General features: G+C 36.3%; 1 protein-coding gene across 1 annotated transcript in view; it reads left to right on the top strand.

Annotated features, from left to right (window-relative positions):
• The window catches only part of cacna2d1a (calcium channel, voltage-dependent, alpha 2/delta subunit 1a), a 177,651-nt gene that overhangs the window by 125,020 nt on the left and 36,262 nt on the right, over positions 1-16,369 (top strand). The window contains exons 19-24 of the mRNA XM_049474268.1: positions 744-815; positions 1,990-2,061; positions 3,595-3,656; positions 3,921-3,997; positions 13,833-13,893; positions 15,507-15,607. Coding sequence (XP_049330225.1) covers positions 744-815; positions 1,990-2,061; positions 3,595-3,656; positions 3,921-3,997; positions 13,833-13,893; positions 15,507-15,607 — 445 coding nt within the window. The remainder of the gene's footprint in view (positions 1-743; positions 816-1,989; positions 2,062-3,594; positions 3,657-3,920; positions 3,998-13,832; positions 13,894-15,506; positions 15,608-16,369) is intronic.

Raw genomic sequence — 16,369 nt, forward strand, 5'->3', positions numbered from 1 at the left:
GTGCAGAAAAACGGGGCAAAAGAGTCTAAAAGCGGAGAGGGTGTGCATTTCTAGCGCAGAAAAACGGGCCAAAGAGTCTAAAAGCGGAGAGGGTGCGCATTTCTAGCGCAGAAAAACGGGGCAAAAGAGTCTAAAAGCGGAGAGGGTGCGCATTTCTAGCGAAGAAAAACGAGGCAAAAGAGTCTAAAAGCTGAGAGTGCGCATTTCTAGCACAGAAAAACGGGGCAAAAGAATCTAAAAGCGGAGAGCATTCGCATTTCTAGCGCAGAAAAACGGGGCAAAAGAGTCTAAAAGCTGAGGGGGTGCGCATTTCTAGCGAAGAAAAACGAGGCAAAAGAGTCTAAAAGCTGAGAGTGCGCATTTCTAGCGCAGAAAAACGGGGCAAAAGAGTCTAAAAGCGGAGAGAGCGCGCATTTCTAGAGCAGAAAAACGGGGCAAAGAGTCTAAAAGCGGAGAGAGTGTGCATTTCTAGCGCAGAAAAACGGTTCTGTTCATTTCCACTATGATCGTTCCTATAAAGTAAACTGCAGGTTTTCTTGTTTATGTGTTGCATCGAAAGGTCAGATGACTTCACCACATCATTTATCCTGAGCTCCTCATTCTCATCTGGCCAAATATTTACAGTTATCAAGTCTGCTGGTAAACTGTAGTTACGATGCGAAGCCTTTTTCGTTCAGAGAAATGTTTATCAGGCCTTTGCCAGGAAACCCAATTAATCAGATTCAGATGCTTTCTCTTGACAGAACAACAAGTTTCAGGAGCCGGTGACATTAGACTTCTTGGATGCGGAGTTGGAAAACGAGATCAAAGTGGAGGTAAAATTTATCAGATATCTTTATTTTATTTTATCTTTTTTTTTTATTATTATTTACGTTTCCCTTCAACTAACCGCCAAGAGACAATAGTAGGATTACAGCTTCAATAAGATCTGAATGTGATAGTAGTAGGCAGCTTATTCATATATAAGAAAAACAGAATAAACAGTGATTGGAAGATTTTCTTACAGTGCAGAACTGGTAAAACTGCTGGTGTCTTAACTTACAAGTCTGGCTTCTTCTGTCCCTTTCATGTATATAGATTCAAAGATTTAAGATTCAAAGAGTTTACTGTCATGTGCACAGTAAAAAATTCCTCAATAAAATGTACAATGAAATTCTTTCTTTGCTCCTCGCGAAGTATGCTGCGTAAAGATAAGTCAAAAATATACGATAAAGCGAGAAATTAACTAGCTAAATCGAAATATTAAATCGGTGTTAAATTTACATCCAGGATGGAAATATGCACATGTTAATCAGTAATGTGTTATGAGTATTATTTACAAGTAAGTACATGATTATCTACAGCAGTAAAATATAAAAAAGTGCAAAACTATTAAAAGTACAATTATAACATATCTGCAGGAAAGTGAACAGGTGCCTCTGAGAAATGTCCTTGACTTGTAATGCTGATATGTACCAGCAATGAATGTACAAGCAATTAATGCTGTACATGGAGCTAGCAAAAATAGCTCTACAGGTAAATGTAGAGAAAATAACTTCTTTATCCAGGAAAATAATTATTTATTACGAAAATAAGGAACAGTTTATAATTTCAGTTTTTTATAGCAAGAAAAGCTCTTCAGCTCAATACCTAAATGAAGTAGTGGTGTACTTGCTGATGTCATGTATGTTAATAAAACAATGTTAGAAACACTGTTGGAATTTTAGAGCATATGCTGTGCTGTGCTGTTCTGTATAAAAAAACAAAGGCAGTTTAATGTATAATTTCTGCATTTACTTTGTTTTTGAGGAGTACTCTGTAGGGTTCAGTAAAAAAAAAAAACTTTTAAAAAGTGGCAGTTCTCCACTCTGAAACACATTTGGTGTGAAACACTTTATATAAAAGTGTACATTACTGTTTGTAATGAAGAAAGTGATTGTGTAGAGCTGAACTGTTTGCTGTTTCTGAAGATGATATGTTTATATACATCCTTTTTCTGTCTGAATATAGATCAGAATGAAAATGATAAAAGCAGAGAAAGGCCAACAGACCATCTACACTCTGGTGAAGTCCCAGGATGAGGTAATGTTGCTTAGATTTGTCATCCAATCATAGCTGTGTCATGTGTTTTCAGGTTCAACATGATAGAAGGAAAAGTTATTCATTCATGTGTCATTTGATTCTTCAGTACCACTTTAAAATAAGACTACCTTTATAAAGGGTTTATAAATGGTTTACAATTAGTTTATTAAATGGTTACTAATTAGGTAGTAAATGCCTTAAAAATCATTAATAATCAGTTATAACATACGTCTAAAGGGCAACAATACAGATGGCGGTGGGTTCACTATTTAACAAACAACAGGTCATTGTTGCTCTTTCTAAGTATGTGTTATAACTGATTATTAATATGATTTTTAAGGCATTTACAACCTAATTAGTAACCATTAATAAACTAATTGTAAACCATTTATAAACCCTTTATAAAGGTAGTCTCATTTTAAAGTGGAACCGATTCTTCTTTCATTGTCAAAGAAATAGTTGCACCCAGAAGAAAGTGTCAGATTGCTGTTTGGAAGGAAGAAAAATATTTCCAGGAAATAATAAATGATAAAATTAAAACTGATATGAGCAAATATCATCAACACCAATTACCATGAACAGCAGATGACATGTCTCTCCAAACCATCACTGATTGTGGAAACTTCACACTAGACCTCAATCAAGCAGCTCTGACTGTGTGTTTCCAGACTATGGTCTCAAATGAAATGAAAAATTGTACTGATACTGATACTGATACTGATACTGATGATCAGCAATGGTTTAGAGAGACATGTCATCTGCTAGTGTTGATCCACTGTGTTATAAAAATTCCAAGTCACTTCATGCTTCCCTCTACTAACTTTTATTGAGATGCAGATTTTGTTTTCTAGCAGGACTTGGCACACTGCCAACACTGCCAAAAGTACATTTTGGTCTTATATATTATATTTAAAATTTCTGAGATACTGATTTTTGTTTTTTATTGGCTGTAAGCCATAATAATCAACAATAAAAACAAAAAGATTTAAAATAGATCACTCTGTGTGTAAAACATTTATATTATATATATATATATATATATATATATATATATATATATATATATATATATATATATATATATATATATATATATATATATATATAATTTATTAAAAAAGTAACTTTTTCAATGATATTATTTTTGGAGAGCACTAGTAAAATTGTATTGTAAAACTGCAGAGATGAATACATCTTATACAGCTTAAAAGCTTTACACAATTCACACACAGATTTATTGGTAGTCTTCACTAAGACAACACGGTCACTCCGTGAAAGTTTTGCACTATTACCCATCATGTTTCATTTCTGTACATTTCATTTCTTATGGGTGCAGCAATTTTTTTTGACAATTCTTAAAAAGCTGCTGCATTCAATTATCATAAAATGAATATTATCATTAATCCGGAGATAAATAGATCACTAGAGGTGTTTATGGAATCCTTTACAGCATAGAGCTGATCACACTCGATGAAAAAGATGGAGTTGCTGGGTCTGGTGTTTGTGATGTTTATTATTATCTCTCATCTACAGCGTTATATAGACCAAGGCCTGAGAACATACACTTACGGTCCAGTCAACGGCACTGATTACAGGTAACACAATTATACATCCAAATAAAAACATGTTTATATGGATCGATGAATGGAGGATGAATGGATTGTTATGAATTGTATGGAAAAATGAGCAGTGATGTTTGAGTCAACCAGAAGGGGGAGCCATTTACATCACTAAAAGATTTCTATTGCAACAATACCGAGACAAGATTTCAAGAATTCAGTAAATTCTGCAAAACACTTCACTTCTGTTTTACCACTCTCTTTCATATCTTCTCTCTCTTTCTTTCTCTCTCTCTTCAGCCTTGCTTTAGTGCTTCCTGATTACAGCCAATACTACATCAAGGCTACCTTAGGAGACACCATCACCCAGGCCAAATGTAAGTGACTACAGGTTCCTTATTTCTCTCATGTAACGAAATAGAGACTTCAGAGTAGTCTTCTGCCAGAGTACTTTACCCCTCTTCCCCAATACCCCCACACACACACACACACACACACACACACACACACACACACATCCATTCCACACTTCCCTTTGAATCCCCCTGCTCCTTAAGGCTCAGTTGTGGTCGTCTTCCCTGGGATTTCAGCAGACAAGGCATCAAGGTCCCACTAAAAGGTTCAAGTGTGTGTATCTGCACATTTTCAAAGGCTCCTCGCCTGTAAGACACACCTCTGCTCCCATGTTTTACCCGTATTGTACCTCTCCCCTCTCTCATGCAGCTTTAAGAGTAGAAACTGAATCTGAAATGCTTTTAGGCTTCGGATCTGTAGCCATTAAAGAATACTCCAGTTTCTTTTTCAATCTGATCTCTGTCTGCCATGTCTGCAGTGTTTAATTGATTACCATGGACACAACTGTTGTTTTAGCATTTTAAGTTGCATTGCCATCATAAAATCAGTAGTAAAATGCATTTAATCCAGGCTTTTTATGTAAAGAATATAGCTACTTAAAGTTGATTCAGTTGCTGACAAACAGCTTATTTAGTCCTTGTAAAGAAGTGGCAGTGCGGACTAAGAGCTGCCACTATGATCAGGAGATCGCCAGTTCGAATCCTGTTCATGTAGCTTGCCATCAGCTGCCCTGAGAGAGCACAATTGGCCTTGCTCTCTCTGGGTGGGTAGATGGTGCTCTTTCCCCACATCACTCCAAAGGGTGATGTCGATCAGCATCTGTGAGCTGATGTATCGGAACAGAGTCAGTGATGCTACTCGCTATTGCTCAGCAGCAGCAGTTCAAATAGAGGCGGTGACTGATTTCACATGTATTGGAGGAGGCATGTGCTCTTCTTTACCTTACTGGTGTTGGAGCATCATTAGTGAATGAGTGGGTTGGGTAATGGGCCTTATAAATTGAGGAGAAAATTGTGGAAAAAAAGTTCTGCCAATAGAATAAGACTCTATGGAACAGACTCTAATGCCATGTGTGAACCAGAGGGGTATAAAGCCCCCCTGCACTGAGCTCTACAGTGCATATAACAGTAACTGTATGCTTTATATATCCCTTTACAGTACTTCTATGATGAGTTGGGGATTATCCAACATCCTGACTTCATTAATGCTCTTGTCAATGAATGCCATCAAATCCTCACAGCAATGCTACAACATGTACTAGAAACCCTTCCCTGGACAATACAGCGACAGTTGATTCAACAACTAATAAGGATAAACTCTTTTTCTAATATCTTTAAATTCTTTATGGAAAATTAAACTGTACCCTTAAATGTTGTGTACATACAGTGGGGCAAATTAAAAAGCATTTAGTGGGCCGCAGATTCTCCTACTTAGAAAGATGAGAGAGGTCTGTCATTTTTATCATAGGTATACTTCAACCAATCCAGATAATCACATTGTAGGGTTTTTAAAGAATTGTTTTGTAAGTTATAGTGAAACTTAAGTATTTGATCACCCACAGACAAGCAGGATTTCTGGCTTCCACAGACCTGTAGCTTCTTCTTTAAGAAGCTCTTCTGTCCTCCATTCATTACCTGTATTATACTGCCACTTGTTTGACCTCACTACCTGTATAAAATACACCTGTCCACAGCCTCAAACAGTCAGACTTCAAACTCAATCAGTGGCTGTCTAAATTTTTTGCCCACTGTAGACCTTTACCACAAACAGTAGATTTTTAATGTATTACTTTTGATATATTCGTATATATTCATTATGAACTTTGAAACAATATAAAGAAATGTGCCAGATTAGTAGTATGTCAAAAAGTGACAGCAAAAATTAAATATGTGGCAGTGATTATTTGATTAGCATTCCCTGTATTGTAGTCTCAGGGCTCCCTATAATGTTTTATTTATTTATTTATTTATTTATTTTTATTATGACTCTTAGTGGCTCAACAGACTAAAACATTGTCATGTTCCTTCATCAGAAGCTGGAGCCTGATTAAAATAGGCCATGCTTTCTGTGGGTTGGTAGATGGCGCTCGTCCTCCATTACTCTAAGTGTGAAGCTGGCTGGCTCAGGCATCTGTTGGCTGATGTATCAGAGCTGGGTCCTGTTTTGGCTGCTTGGTGATGCTGCATTGATGACTGTTTCACAGAGACCCTCACAGAGTCTGGAGCATTGCAAGTGATGAGTTAATTGGCTAATTAAATGAGGGAGAAATTTAGGTAAAAGTGCTAATCAAGTATGCATTTGAAGTAATATATTTGCTTGCTGCTGCTAAAATTGACAAGCCAGAATTTTATAAAGAGCACCGTTTTCTGTCCATGCTAGTCAACCTCACAATGCCGAGATTCATTTGAGAAATTCCTGGAGTATCTCTTTAAGCTTGCATTCTAAATACAATATTCTTATTCAAAGCTTCTGGAGTTGAATAAAATATTGGTTAATCCCTTATGTTCTTTCCTATTTTGTTCCCTCCCATTCTTGTCCCACTTCTCTTTTTTTCTCTCTCCCTCTCTATGTCTCTCTCTCTCTCTCTCTTTCTCTCTATTCCTCTCTCACCCCCTTTCACCTCCTCTCTCCTCCCTGTCTGTTTGTAGCCTGGGCGCCCTTCAATGATTCTGGCAAGTATTTTTGACTTCTGTTCTCTCTCTCTCTCTCTCTCTCTCTCTCTCTCTCTCTCTCTCTCTCTGTAATATGTCTAACATTTGCACCTCGTCATCTATTGCAAGCTTGGCTAACTTTCACAGCTCAAGCACATACAGTATGTATTTAATATGCCCCACTCACACCACACACACTCAAGCACATTTAGGACATGTGCCACTGTAGACAGTAAGATTTGGCTGCGCTTGTTGATATACTTTGGTCTTGGTGCATTGTATCTGTGTGTGTGCAGAAGATCTCTTTGACTGCTTCTATTAGGCTTCTGTGTGTGTTTGTGTGCGTGCTTATTAAGGGCAGGGATGTTGAGTAGATGTTTGCATTGTTTGAAGGTGAGATGTTAAAGCTTTGACTGATCCAAACAACTCCACCAATCCAGCTTTTTATATCCTTTTATGTAATTCCTCCAGGCACTAGGTTGGCCTTTTTTTATTTCATTATTTAAAGATTTTCTACATTGTAGAATAATACTAATCTCGTCCAAACAACGAATAAAAACATATTAAATTATTTGATAAACAAAAAAGGTGTTAAACAAACCAAAATAGATTTTATATGTTTTACCTCTTGCTTAGATGGCAGCTAAACACATCTTGGCATTTTCTCAGTAAGTTTTATGATTTAGTCACCTAGAATGGCTTTCAGTTAACAGCTGTTAACTGAAAGCCATGAGTTAATTACTTGATTTTGATTTACTTTGATTTACTTGAGCATCAGTTGTGTTGTGAAGAGGTAGATTTGGAATACAGTGAATATCCCTATTTGAGTAATGTTTTAATACATATTATGATGAGTATACTCAAGTGCAGTTGCAAAAACCACTCAAAACTTTATGATGGCTCTCATCAGGATCGGCCCAGTAAAGAAGGATCAAGAGTTCCCTCTGTTGCACAGAAAAAGATCATCAGATTTACCAGCCTTAAAAAACATAAGTTAACAGCACCCTAGATAAGAGCCATCTAAATGCTTCACATTATTTAAGTATTTTGGTTTGTTTAACACTTTTAAATTTATGACATAATTCATTATGTGATGCTTCATATTCTGCATGACTTCTGTATTAATTTACAATGTATGAAAAAGAAAGTTGACTAGTACTGTATGTATAGTTACAATGTGTGACAACTTAATGAATAGGGTTATGCAATACAGTTCTAAAGAATGTACCCATATACAGTATAACTATAAGACCATATAAAGACTACTGAATGGTCAGCCTACCTTTTAGGTGAGTTTTCTTTTAAAACTGTGAAGCTGTAGCCTGTTTAATAACCAACAGTCTTAGTTATTGGGTACTATAGATAATTTGAAACAAAATAGTTTTTTTTCTTTTGCATTAGATTGTTATCCAATAAAAATAACATAATACTATTATAATAGTAGTGGTGCCCTAAAATGAAACATTTTTGCCAAACCAAACAAATTAGAATTGTAAAAATTAAACAGCCTAAATGATTTATTGTGTTGATAAATGTTCAGTATCACTTTTTTCACATTCTTTCCAAGTGATATTTTAAGCCAAATAAGTTTAATTAGAATATTTGGTGGATCCTCAAATATAGTTTTGTCTCATACTGAAACATCTGGAGTATAACCAACACAAACATGTTTGTTTAAACTGTAGTTGATTAAAATTTATTTAAAAAGGCTTTGCAACAGGTGAGTATAAACAGGGTTAAATTTACCCAGAGTCCTGGGATAATTCTCTCTTTCATAGAAGCTGGTCACACTTCAGTGATTTTATTTCCGCCCAGACCGGCCATGTCTGTGTTTTTCCCTTGCCCCTTTTACAGGTAGAGTTACTTGCTGAACTCAGCAGTGCCAGGATGATTTTAGCTCTGTCTGGATTCACATCTCTGTGTTCTGTCAGTTTGTCAGGCAGATGTCACCTCGCGCTTTAAAAAATATTTTTGGCCTGTTCTACGTTACGTATTTAGACTAGGCAAGATCCTCCAGTAGGGTAAATATTAAAACTTTGTAAATCCTACAAGAAAACCTTAATTGCAAACCAAATATTTATTTATATAAAGTGCTGTGAAAAAAAAGTATTTGACCTCTACATATTTTCTTTGTTTTTGCTTTTTTTAAAATCATTCTTACATGTTAGATTAACAATCATTTCAGACCAATTTGTGAAAAAGTATTTGCCCCCTAAACCCTGATAACGTGGTTGTCCCAGCCTTGGCAGCAACAACTGCAATCAAGCTTTTACTGATAACTGGCAGTGAGTCTTTTACATCTCTGTGAAGGAATTTTCGTCCACTTTTCTTTATAGAATTGTTTTAATTCAGCCACATTGGGAGGTTTTTGAGCATTATACGCCTGTTTAAGAATAATTAAATCAGACCATGACTAGGCCACTCTAAAACTTTAATTTAGTTTTTTTTTACTCATTTAGAGCTGGACTTTCTGGTGTGTTTCGGATCATTGTCCTGCTGCAGAACCCAAGCAATCCTGGTCTCAAAGTTACAAACTGATGGTTGGACATTGTGCTTCAGGATTTTCTTGTAGAGAGCAGAACTCATGGTTCCATCAATTACAGCAAATTGCCCAGGTCGTGGGCAAAGCATCCTTAGATCATCACACTACCACCACCATGTTTGACTTTCAATATGATGTTCTTATTCTAAAATTATGGGTTAGTTTTATATCAGATGTAACAGGACACAAACACAAGTCCTAGGGATCATCAACATGTGAGATGAGATGTGGGCCTTTGTTCTTTTTGGTCAGGAGTTGCCTTGAAATCTCCCATGGATCTCATTTTTTCCTAGTGTCTTTCTTATTCGATTTCAAATGAATCATTAACACTGACCTTAAGTGAAGCAATTAAGGCCTGCAGTTCTTTAGATGTGCTGTGTTCTTTTGTGACCTCCTGGATGAGTTGTCTATGCCCTTTTGGAGTCATTTTGGTGGGCTAGTCACCTGGTAAGGTTCAACACTAAAAAATGTGAGTATGACAAAAAAAACGAAAACAAAAGAAATATGTAAGGGGCAAATACTTTTTTCCACAGCATTGTAAAACGCATCTTTCCAAAACACTGTAAAGTTTTAACTTGGCTTCCTGTCGAGTTGAAGGAGGAGCCAGTGTAGATTTCTTTGTCTGTTTGGATGCAAATGTGAGCACATAACGTTTCATAAACATTTAGGTCCTAGAAACTCCATCTTCATCCTGTGGTGGTGGATTTACAGTCCTGTGGAAGCGAGAGGTTTGAGTGAGGAGAGACGCCCATCTGATAAGCTAATCCAGTCAGAATGGGCTTTATTTGTACAACGGGACAGTTGTTCTGATGGTCTCAAACTGAATGTGACACCGTAACACTGTGTTCTTATGTTTCCGTCTCTATGTAATCTGCCCCACACTCCCCAGTCTGTACCTGTAAGTCTTCAGGTCTATAAGAGCCTCTGGAATCCAAAGTTCAATGGTTTTAAGCCACCCATACATTAGACATCCTCTGTCTGTGCAATAGGAACAGTTTGGTGTTTTACGGTATGAATTAAACCACACCACTTTCCACTTTCCATGTCCAGCATGTTCAGTGGATAAATAATAATATGAGGTACTGAAACTATAATTATTTTTCTTTGGTAGTTGGTCTGTCATCGCCTCATGTCATTCGTGCGGAATGGGAAACTGTTTAATTTCATATGATGCATAATTCATGAATGATGGCGTAGCAGTGCTGTATATGTAACTCCATGAGGGTGCATTACCACATTTAAGACCTTCCTCACTGTTTTTTTTTTTGTTTCCATGTGTGCTGAAAGAGAACCGTTTGATCAAAATGCAATATTTTTATTCAAGGCTTGCTCTGTGAATAAAATATTGGTGACTTTTAACCCATGTGGTTTCACCCCTAATTCTCTGTCTCCCCTTCCCTCCCCCTGCCTTGGTCAATCGCCCCTCCCCTCTCTCCTCTCTTTGTGGGATTTGACCCTCCAGAGGGACTTGGCAAGTATTTGTTTTTCCTTTTCTCTCCTCATGTCTTATCCTCCTTGAATCACATGCATGTCTACTGACATGTATAGACAGACATATATACATGTTTTGTACGAATTGCTAGAATTCAATTATGTCATTAGTTGGCATTAACCCTTGAAATTGCCTTATAATTACCTGAAATGGACTAAACAACCCAAACACACTATAGATGTTCATTTGAGTGGCAATCAAGGACACACATTCAACATGCTAGTGCTAAAGGACCCATAAAAAATCCTCACTTTTCAGTAATACAGCAAATAAAGCAAAGTCGGTTTAATATTAACTTAATATTCATGAATGGGTGTCCCAATACTTTTGTCCATAAGCTGAACTCAGCAGTGCCAGGATGATTATAGCTCTGTCTGGATTCACATCTCTGTGTTCTGTCAGGCAGATGTCACCTTGCTCTTTAAAAAAATATATTTTTGGCTCGTTCTGTGTGACATATTTAGACTATGCAAGATCCTCCAGTAGATTACATAATAAAACTTTCTGAATCCTACAAGAAAACCTCAATCGCAAACAAAATATTTATTTAAATCACAACTCAAGTTGTAAAAAGCAAAACTCAAGTTGTTAAGTTTTAACTTTGCTTCCCTGCAGAGTCTTTTTTTTTTTTTTTTTTTTTTTAACTGTATAGATGCAAATATGACCATATGACAACATAATATAAACATTTATCATTCATCCTATGGTGGCTATACAGCTCTGGATAAAAAAAAGAACACTTAAAAAATTGAGTTTCCTTGATTTTACCAAATTAAAAACCTCTGGAATATAACCAAGAGGAAGATGGATGATCACAAGCCATCAAACCAAGCTGAACTGCTTGAATTTTTACACCAGGAGTGCGGGCATAAAGTTATCCAAAAGCAGTGTGCAAGACTGGTGGAGAAGAACATGCCAAGATGCATGAAAACTGAGATTACAATCCAGGTTTATTTCTAATTTTCTGCAAATAAATGCTCTAAATGACAATATTTGTATTTGGTATTTGGAAGAAATGCTGTCTGTAGTTTATAGAATAAAACAACAATGTTAATTTTACTTAAATCAGAGAACCTGATTTAGAAACTGAAGTGATATCTTATTTTTTTCCAGAGCTGTATATATAAAACTATGCAAACATTTCTTTAACAAGCCTGTGTGAAGTCAAAACGTAGGATATTTGCCTTTTAAATGAAAACAGTCACAACTTCAACTTAAAACATTATTTAATTATCTTTCTGTTGCATTGTCCATTGATTACCATGGACACTCATTCTGATATTCTTCCTTATGCTTGCTTAGAAAGATATAATTCGGGGGCCTCTCATAATAGAAATATTTGGGTATTTGCTGAATTCTGTATAAAAAAATTCTGTAAATGTTTGTAACCTGTGCCTGTATAAAAACTATTTTGTTTTTGAATCCATGCACTAAAGCACTGCAGGTCTTTAAATGAATGATATGAGGGAATAAGAGTTCCCCCCACATCACAGTAAAATCAGTTCTGGATATTTTTCTTTTCCCCCGGGTTTCCTGGTCTCCATGCTATAAAAACATCACCTCCAACACTATGCTGATAACATGGTGCCAGAAATTCTGACCTCTGACCGAAAGAGCAGAATAGATTTATAATGCTTTACATAAAGGTTTACTGACAGAATTCAGCATCTGTCCATTAGTTTATACTGTAATTTAAGTGCAATTTAAGTAATTGGGGGTTTCAAGTCTTTTCCAGCGCAAAATCATTGTCAATGGTAATTGACTATACACTACAGATGTAACTAATAAGATAAGATAGAACACAGAAAAAGAAAAAGGGAATAAACTCAATATTAGGATGTAAATATTTACATGTAGATATTACACATACTATGGTACAGTTTATTTAAATGTATAGTGTGTAATGTAGTCAGTACCAGTCAAAAGCTTGAACACCTTAAATTCAATATATAAAATGTTCTGCAGTGTAGAGTTATACTAAAGTCAACCAAACTATAAAGAAAAACATACAGAATTATTTAGTAAACAAAAAGTGTTAAACAAACCAGAATATGTTTTATGTTTTAGATTCTTTAAACTCAGCACCCCTAACGTAGATGACAGCTTTGCATATCTTGGCTGGATCTTCTGTCAGCTTTATGCGGCTTGAGTCACCGGGAATGGCTTTCAGTTAACAGCTGTGCTGAACTTGTCAAGATATAATTACTTAAAATACTTGCCTTCTTAATGTGATTGAGTTTGTATACAGTGAATAGCCCTATTTGAGTCATGTTCTAATCAATACTATTGCAAAAACTACTTAATTTAATAAAGAAAATAATTACTTGAAGAAATGAAGGTCAGTCAATCCAAAAAATTGTAAGAACTTTTAAGTGTCCTCAAGTGCAGTTGCAAAGACCATCAAAATCATTATGATGAAATTGGCTCTCATCAGGACCACCCCACTAAAGGAAGAGCAAGAAATACCTCTGTTGCAAAGATTAAGTTCATCAGATACCAGCCTCAGAAACCACAAGTTAGCAGCACCCTAGGAAAGAGTATTTTGTTTAACACTTAAGTTTACTACATAATTCCTGAAGTGATCCTTCATACTGACTTCAGTATTCATTTGCAATGTAGGGAAAAAAGAAAGGAATAAAACATTAAATGAGAAGGTATGTACAAACTTGATTGGTACTGGCAACAGCATTAGTTGTAAAGTCTAACTGCAGCAGGAAGGATGAACCTGCAGAACCTGTGTTCAATCACACCGTTGGGCTCTCTGAAGAAATAAAGAGTAGGTTTCAATAGAGAATACAATTTTTTATTTATTTCCCAACCTTACACTATAAAGCTGATAGAGTTGATGCATTAGTCTGTGAATTTCAGTTTTCTGGGATTAGGAAAGCCGGAGAATAGCTGTGGCGCCTCCCAGCCAGCGGTGCTGTCTCAATCCATCATAATGTGTTTCAACTAGCGCCCCGTTAAATAGCATCCCTGTCTAAAACAGAATGCAGGCAGTGAGAATTAATGCAGTTGATGTTTGTGTTAATGTAATGGATCATGTGACACTTCAGCGCCTTTCTTCACTTCATACATGTGTTTTCTCTTTATAGCAGCACTAAAACTCTCTCAGAGGCTGCAATTTGGCATGAATTAAACATGACTGTGATTTTGTTTCTTCTTCTTTTTAGTCTCGGAAAGCCTGCAGGTGGATAAATTTGAGGAGTACGGATATACTTTCATAGCTCCCAGGTGCGTTTACTACAGAAATACACACACAACTCCATTATCATGCTTCATTTCATGTGTTACAAATGCAAATACAGTATTTTCAGACTATAAGGCGCACTTAAAATCCTTAAATGTTTCCAAAAATCGACAGTGCACCTTATAATCCAGTGCACCTTATCTATTAATTCTACCAGTCAGGTATTAAGGCATAGTAAAGCTACTCAGCTGAAGTAAAGCATTATAAGGGTGAGTTTTTAGTGAAGTTTCTCCAGTACTAAGGCTGGGTTCAGCAGCATTAGCATTAGCTGCTAACCGCAGCATTAGAGGTAAGTATATCTGACTGTAGTCTGCGTGTTTGCCATGTTAAAACAAGATATGTGGGGTGAGCCACTCGCTAATAACGCCCTGGGTTAGCGGAACTCTCAGGGTTCCTCAGTCTAGTGCTAATGCTGCGGTAGCGGCTTATGCTATGCTGCTGCACCCAGCCTTAGTGCTGGAGAAACTTTACTGAAAACTCACCATTAGACAAAATATTGGAAATCTAAGCTTACAGTAAATTAACAGAAGTGCTTTACTCACTCAAATGAACTGTTTTAGGAGAGAAATCTGTGTAGATTAACCTCCTGCCCAGGACTCTTTAGACTTTAACAGATGATTTTTTTTTTAACTAATTACAGTTTTGTTTTCTTCTCCCCCAGCTTCCCCATTAGAAGGAAAACATGGCAACACCCTTTATGGATGAAAGTAGACCAGGAAATAGACATTCTTTGATAGTGTGCCTAATAATCTGGTGTGCCTTGTAGTCTGATCTGATTCATTAAAGTAAAGCACTCATAAGTTTAACAATGAATTAATAAGTTTTGTGAAAAAATGTCAATAAACAGTTAAAAATGTATAGTTTTATCTATACATTATACAAGTTATAGTCACTCAGTTGAGAAGATACACAGCAGTGAACATGTCCAATAATAGAGATTAGCATCACTTACACTACTGCTAATGCTTCAGTCATCAGATTTTACCTATTTAACTCTACAAATTTAGCCAGCATTCTCATGTAGGGCTCATACAGCTAGAAGGTGAGCTAGGTGGGTTTCAGGTGGGCATGAGTTCTGAGTCGTACATGTGTTTGTACGTGTGTTTATCTTTCAAAATGGGCCCCTTTGTTCCAGTTCAACGTAATCTGACATGGGTCTCTTCCAGTCCCCATGTGCAGATGGGGCCCATATTTTACCCCTCCTGGTCCCTGACCCTGATGGGGCCCCTAACAGACATCCATATGTGAGGCTAACATGGAACCGTGGACAAAACTTTCTGGTTCCCAACTGGGCTCCCTAAAGAGACCCCGAATGGACATGTTATCTTTAGATCACATTCAGTGATAGCACAGAAGCCACTTTATCCAAAATATTGGAGATTACTTAGAATCTTATGTGTTTACCTTTTAAAATGGGCCCCTTTGTTCCAGTTCAATGTAATCTGACATGGGTCTCGACCGGTCCCTCATTGTTGCAATGCTAAACTGCAAACTTAGATTAGACTTAGTTGACTGAATTAGGGCTGGGTGGAAAGTTTTGTTAATTTGAAACTGTTAAGTTATTGCTCCAATTCTGTTTTTGTGATTGCCCTTGTAGAGAGTACTGCAATGACCTGAAACCGCAGAGTAGCAACAACACAGAATTCCTGATCGAGTTCAATAAGTACATTGACATGAAGACCCCCAACGATCCACAATGTGAGTGCTGAACGGATGATTGTCCATCTTTGCTTGACAAATTTGAAAGATTATTGTCCAGTAAAAACAGGTAACATACTTAAAGAAAGTTTCCCAGACCACAGGTTAAAGACATCAATGTATTATCTCTGTCATACAAAAGCAAACCTTTTATATCTGTTTTTGGATTTTTATTTTTTATTTTTTACTTTTTGGCATACTTTGGTGAATCTGGTTTTCTTTACATTGTCCCAAAATGTTCTGGGAAATGGACCAATAGAAATTATCCTTAAAAAAACTTCCATTGAAAGTTAAGAATTCTACTTTTCTGTAAATTTGGCAAGATAAATTCGTATGGCAAGTTTTAAAAGACTAATCAAATACTTACAAATATGTATATAAGAATGTAGGATGTTTAACACAGTTGGTAATAGAATAGGTAATCATTTTTATTTTTGCCATTTACGTTCTTCAGGTCCAGTCAGTAACATGGGTTAAGTGTTACCAATTCCAATGAACTTGAATGTTACAAAAAAACAGAAAAAATATATAAAACAAAAATCTGACAAAAAAATAAATAAATTAATTAAAACAATTGTATATTGATAAAAAAAAATTGTGTGTGTGGGGGGGGGATAAACTAAGCTTTGGATATGAAAGCAAAAGTTATAATTACAAAGCCTTTGTCTTGTAGGAAAACAAGTATTGGAACAGATCATAGAACTCCTCTCTCTACTGCAGCATTTACACAGTTACACACAGCACATTCACACTTTCATCATA

Source organism: Astyanax mexicanus, chromosome 2, assembly GCF_023375975.1.
Source record: "Astyanax mexicanus isolate ESR-SI-001 chromosome 2, AstMex3_surface, whole genome shotgun sequence".
Classification (NCBI taxonomy): Eukaryota; Metazoa; Chordata; class Actinopteri; order Characiformes; family Acestrorhamphidae; genus Astyanax; species Astyanax mexicanus.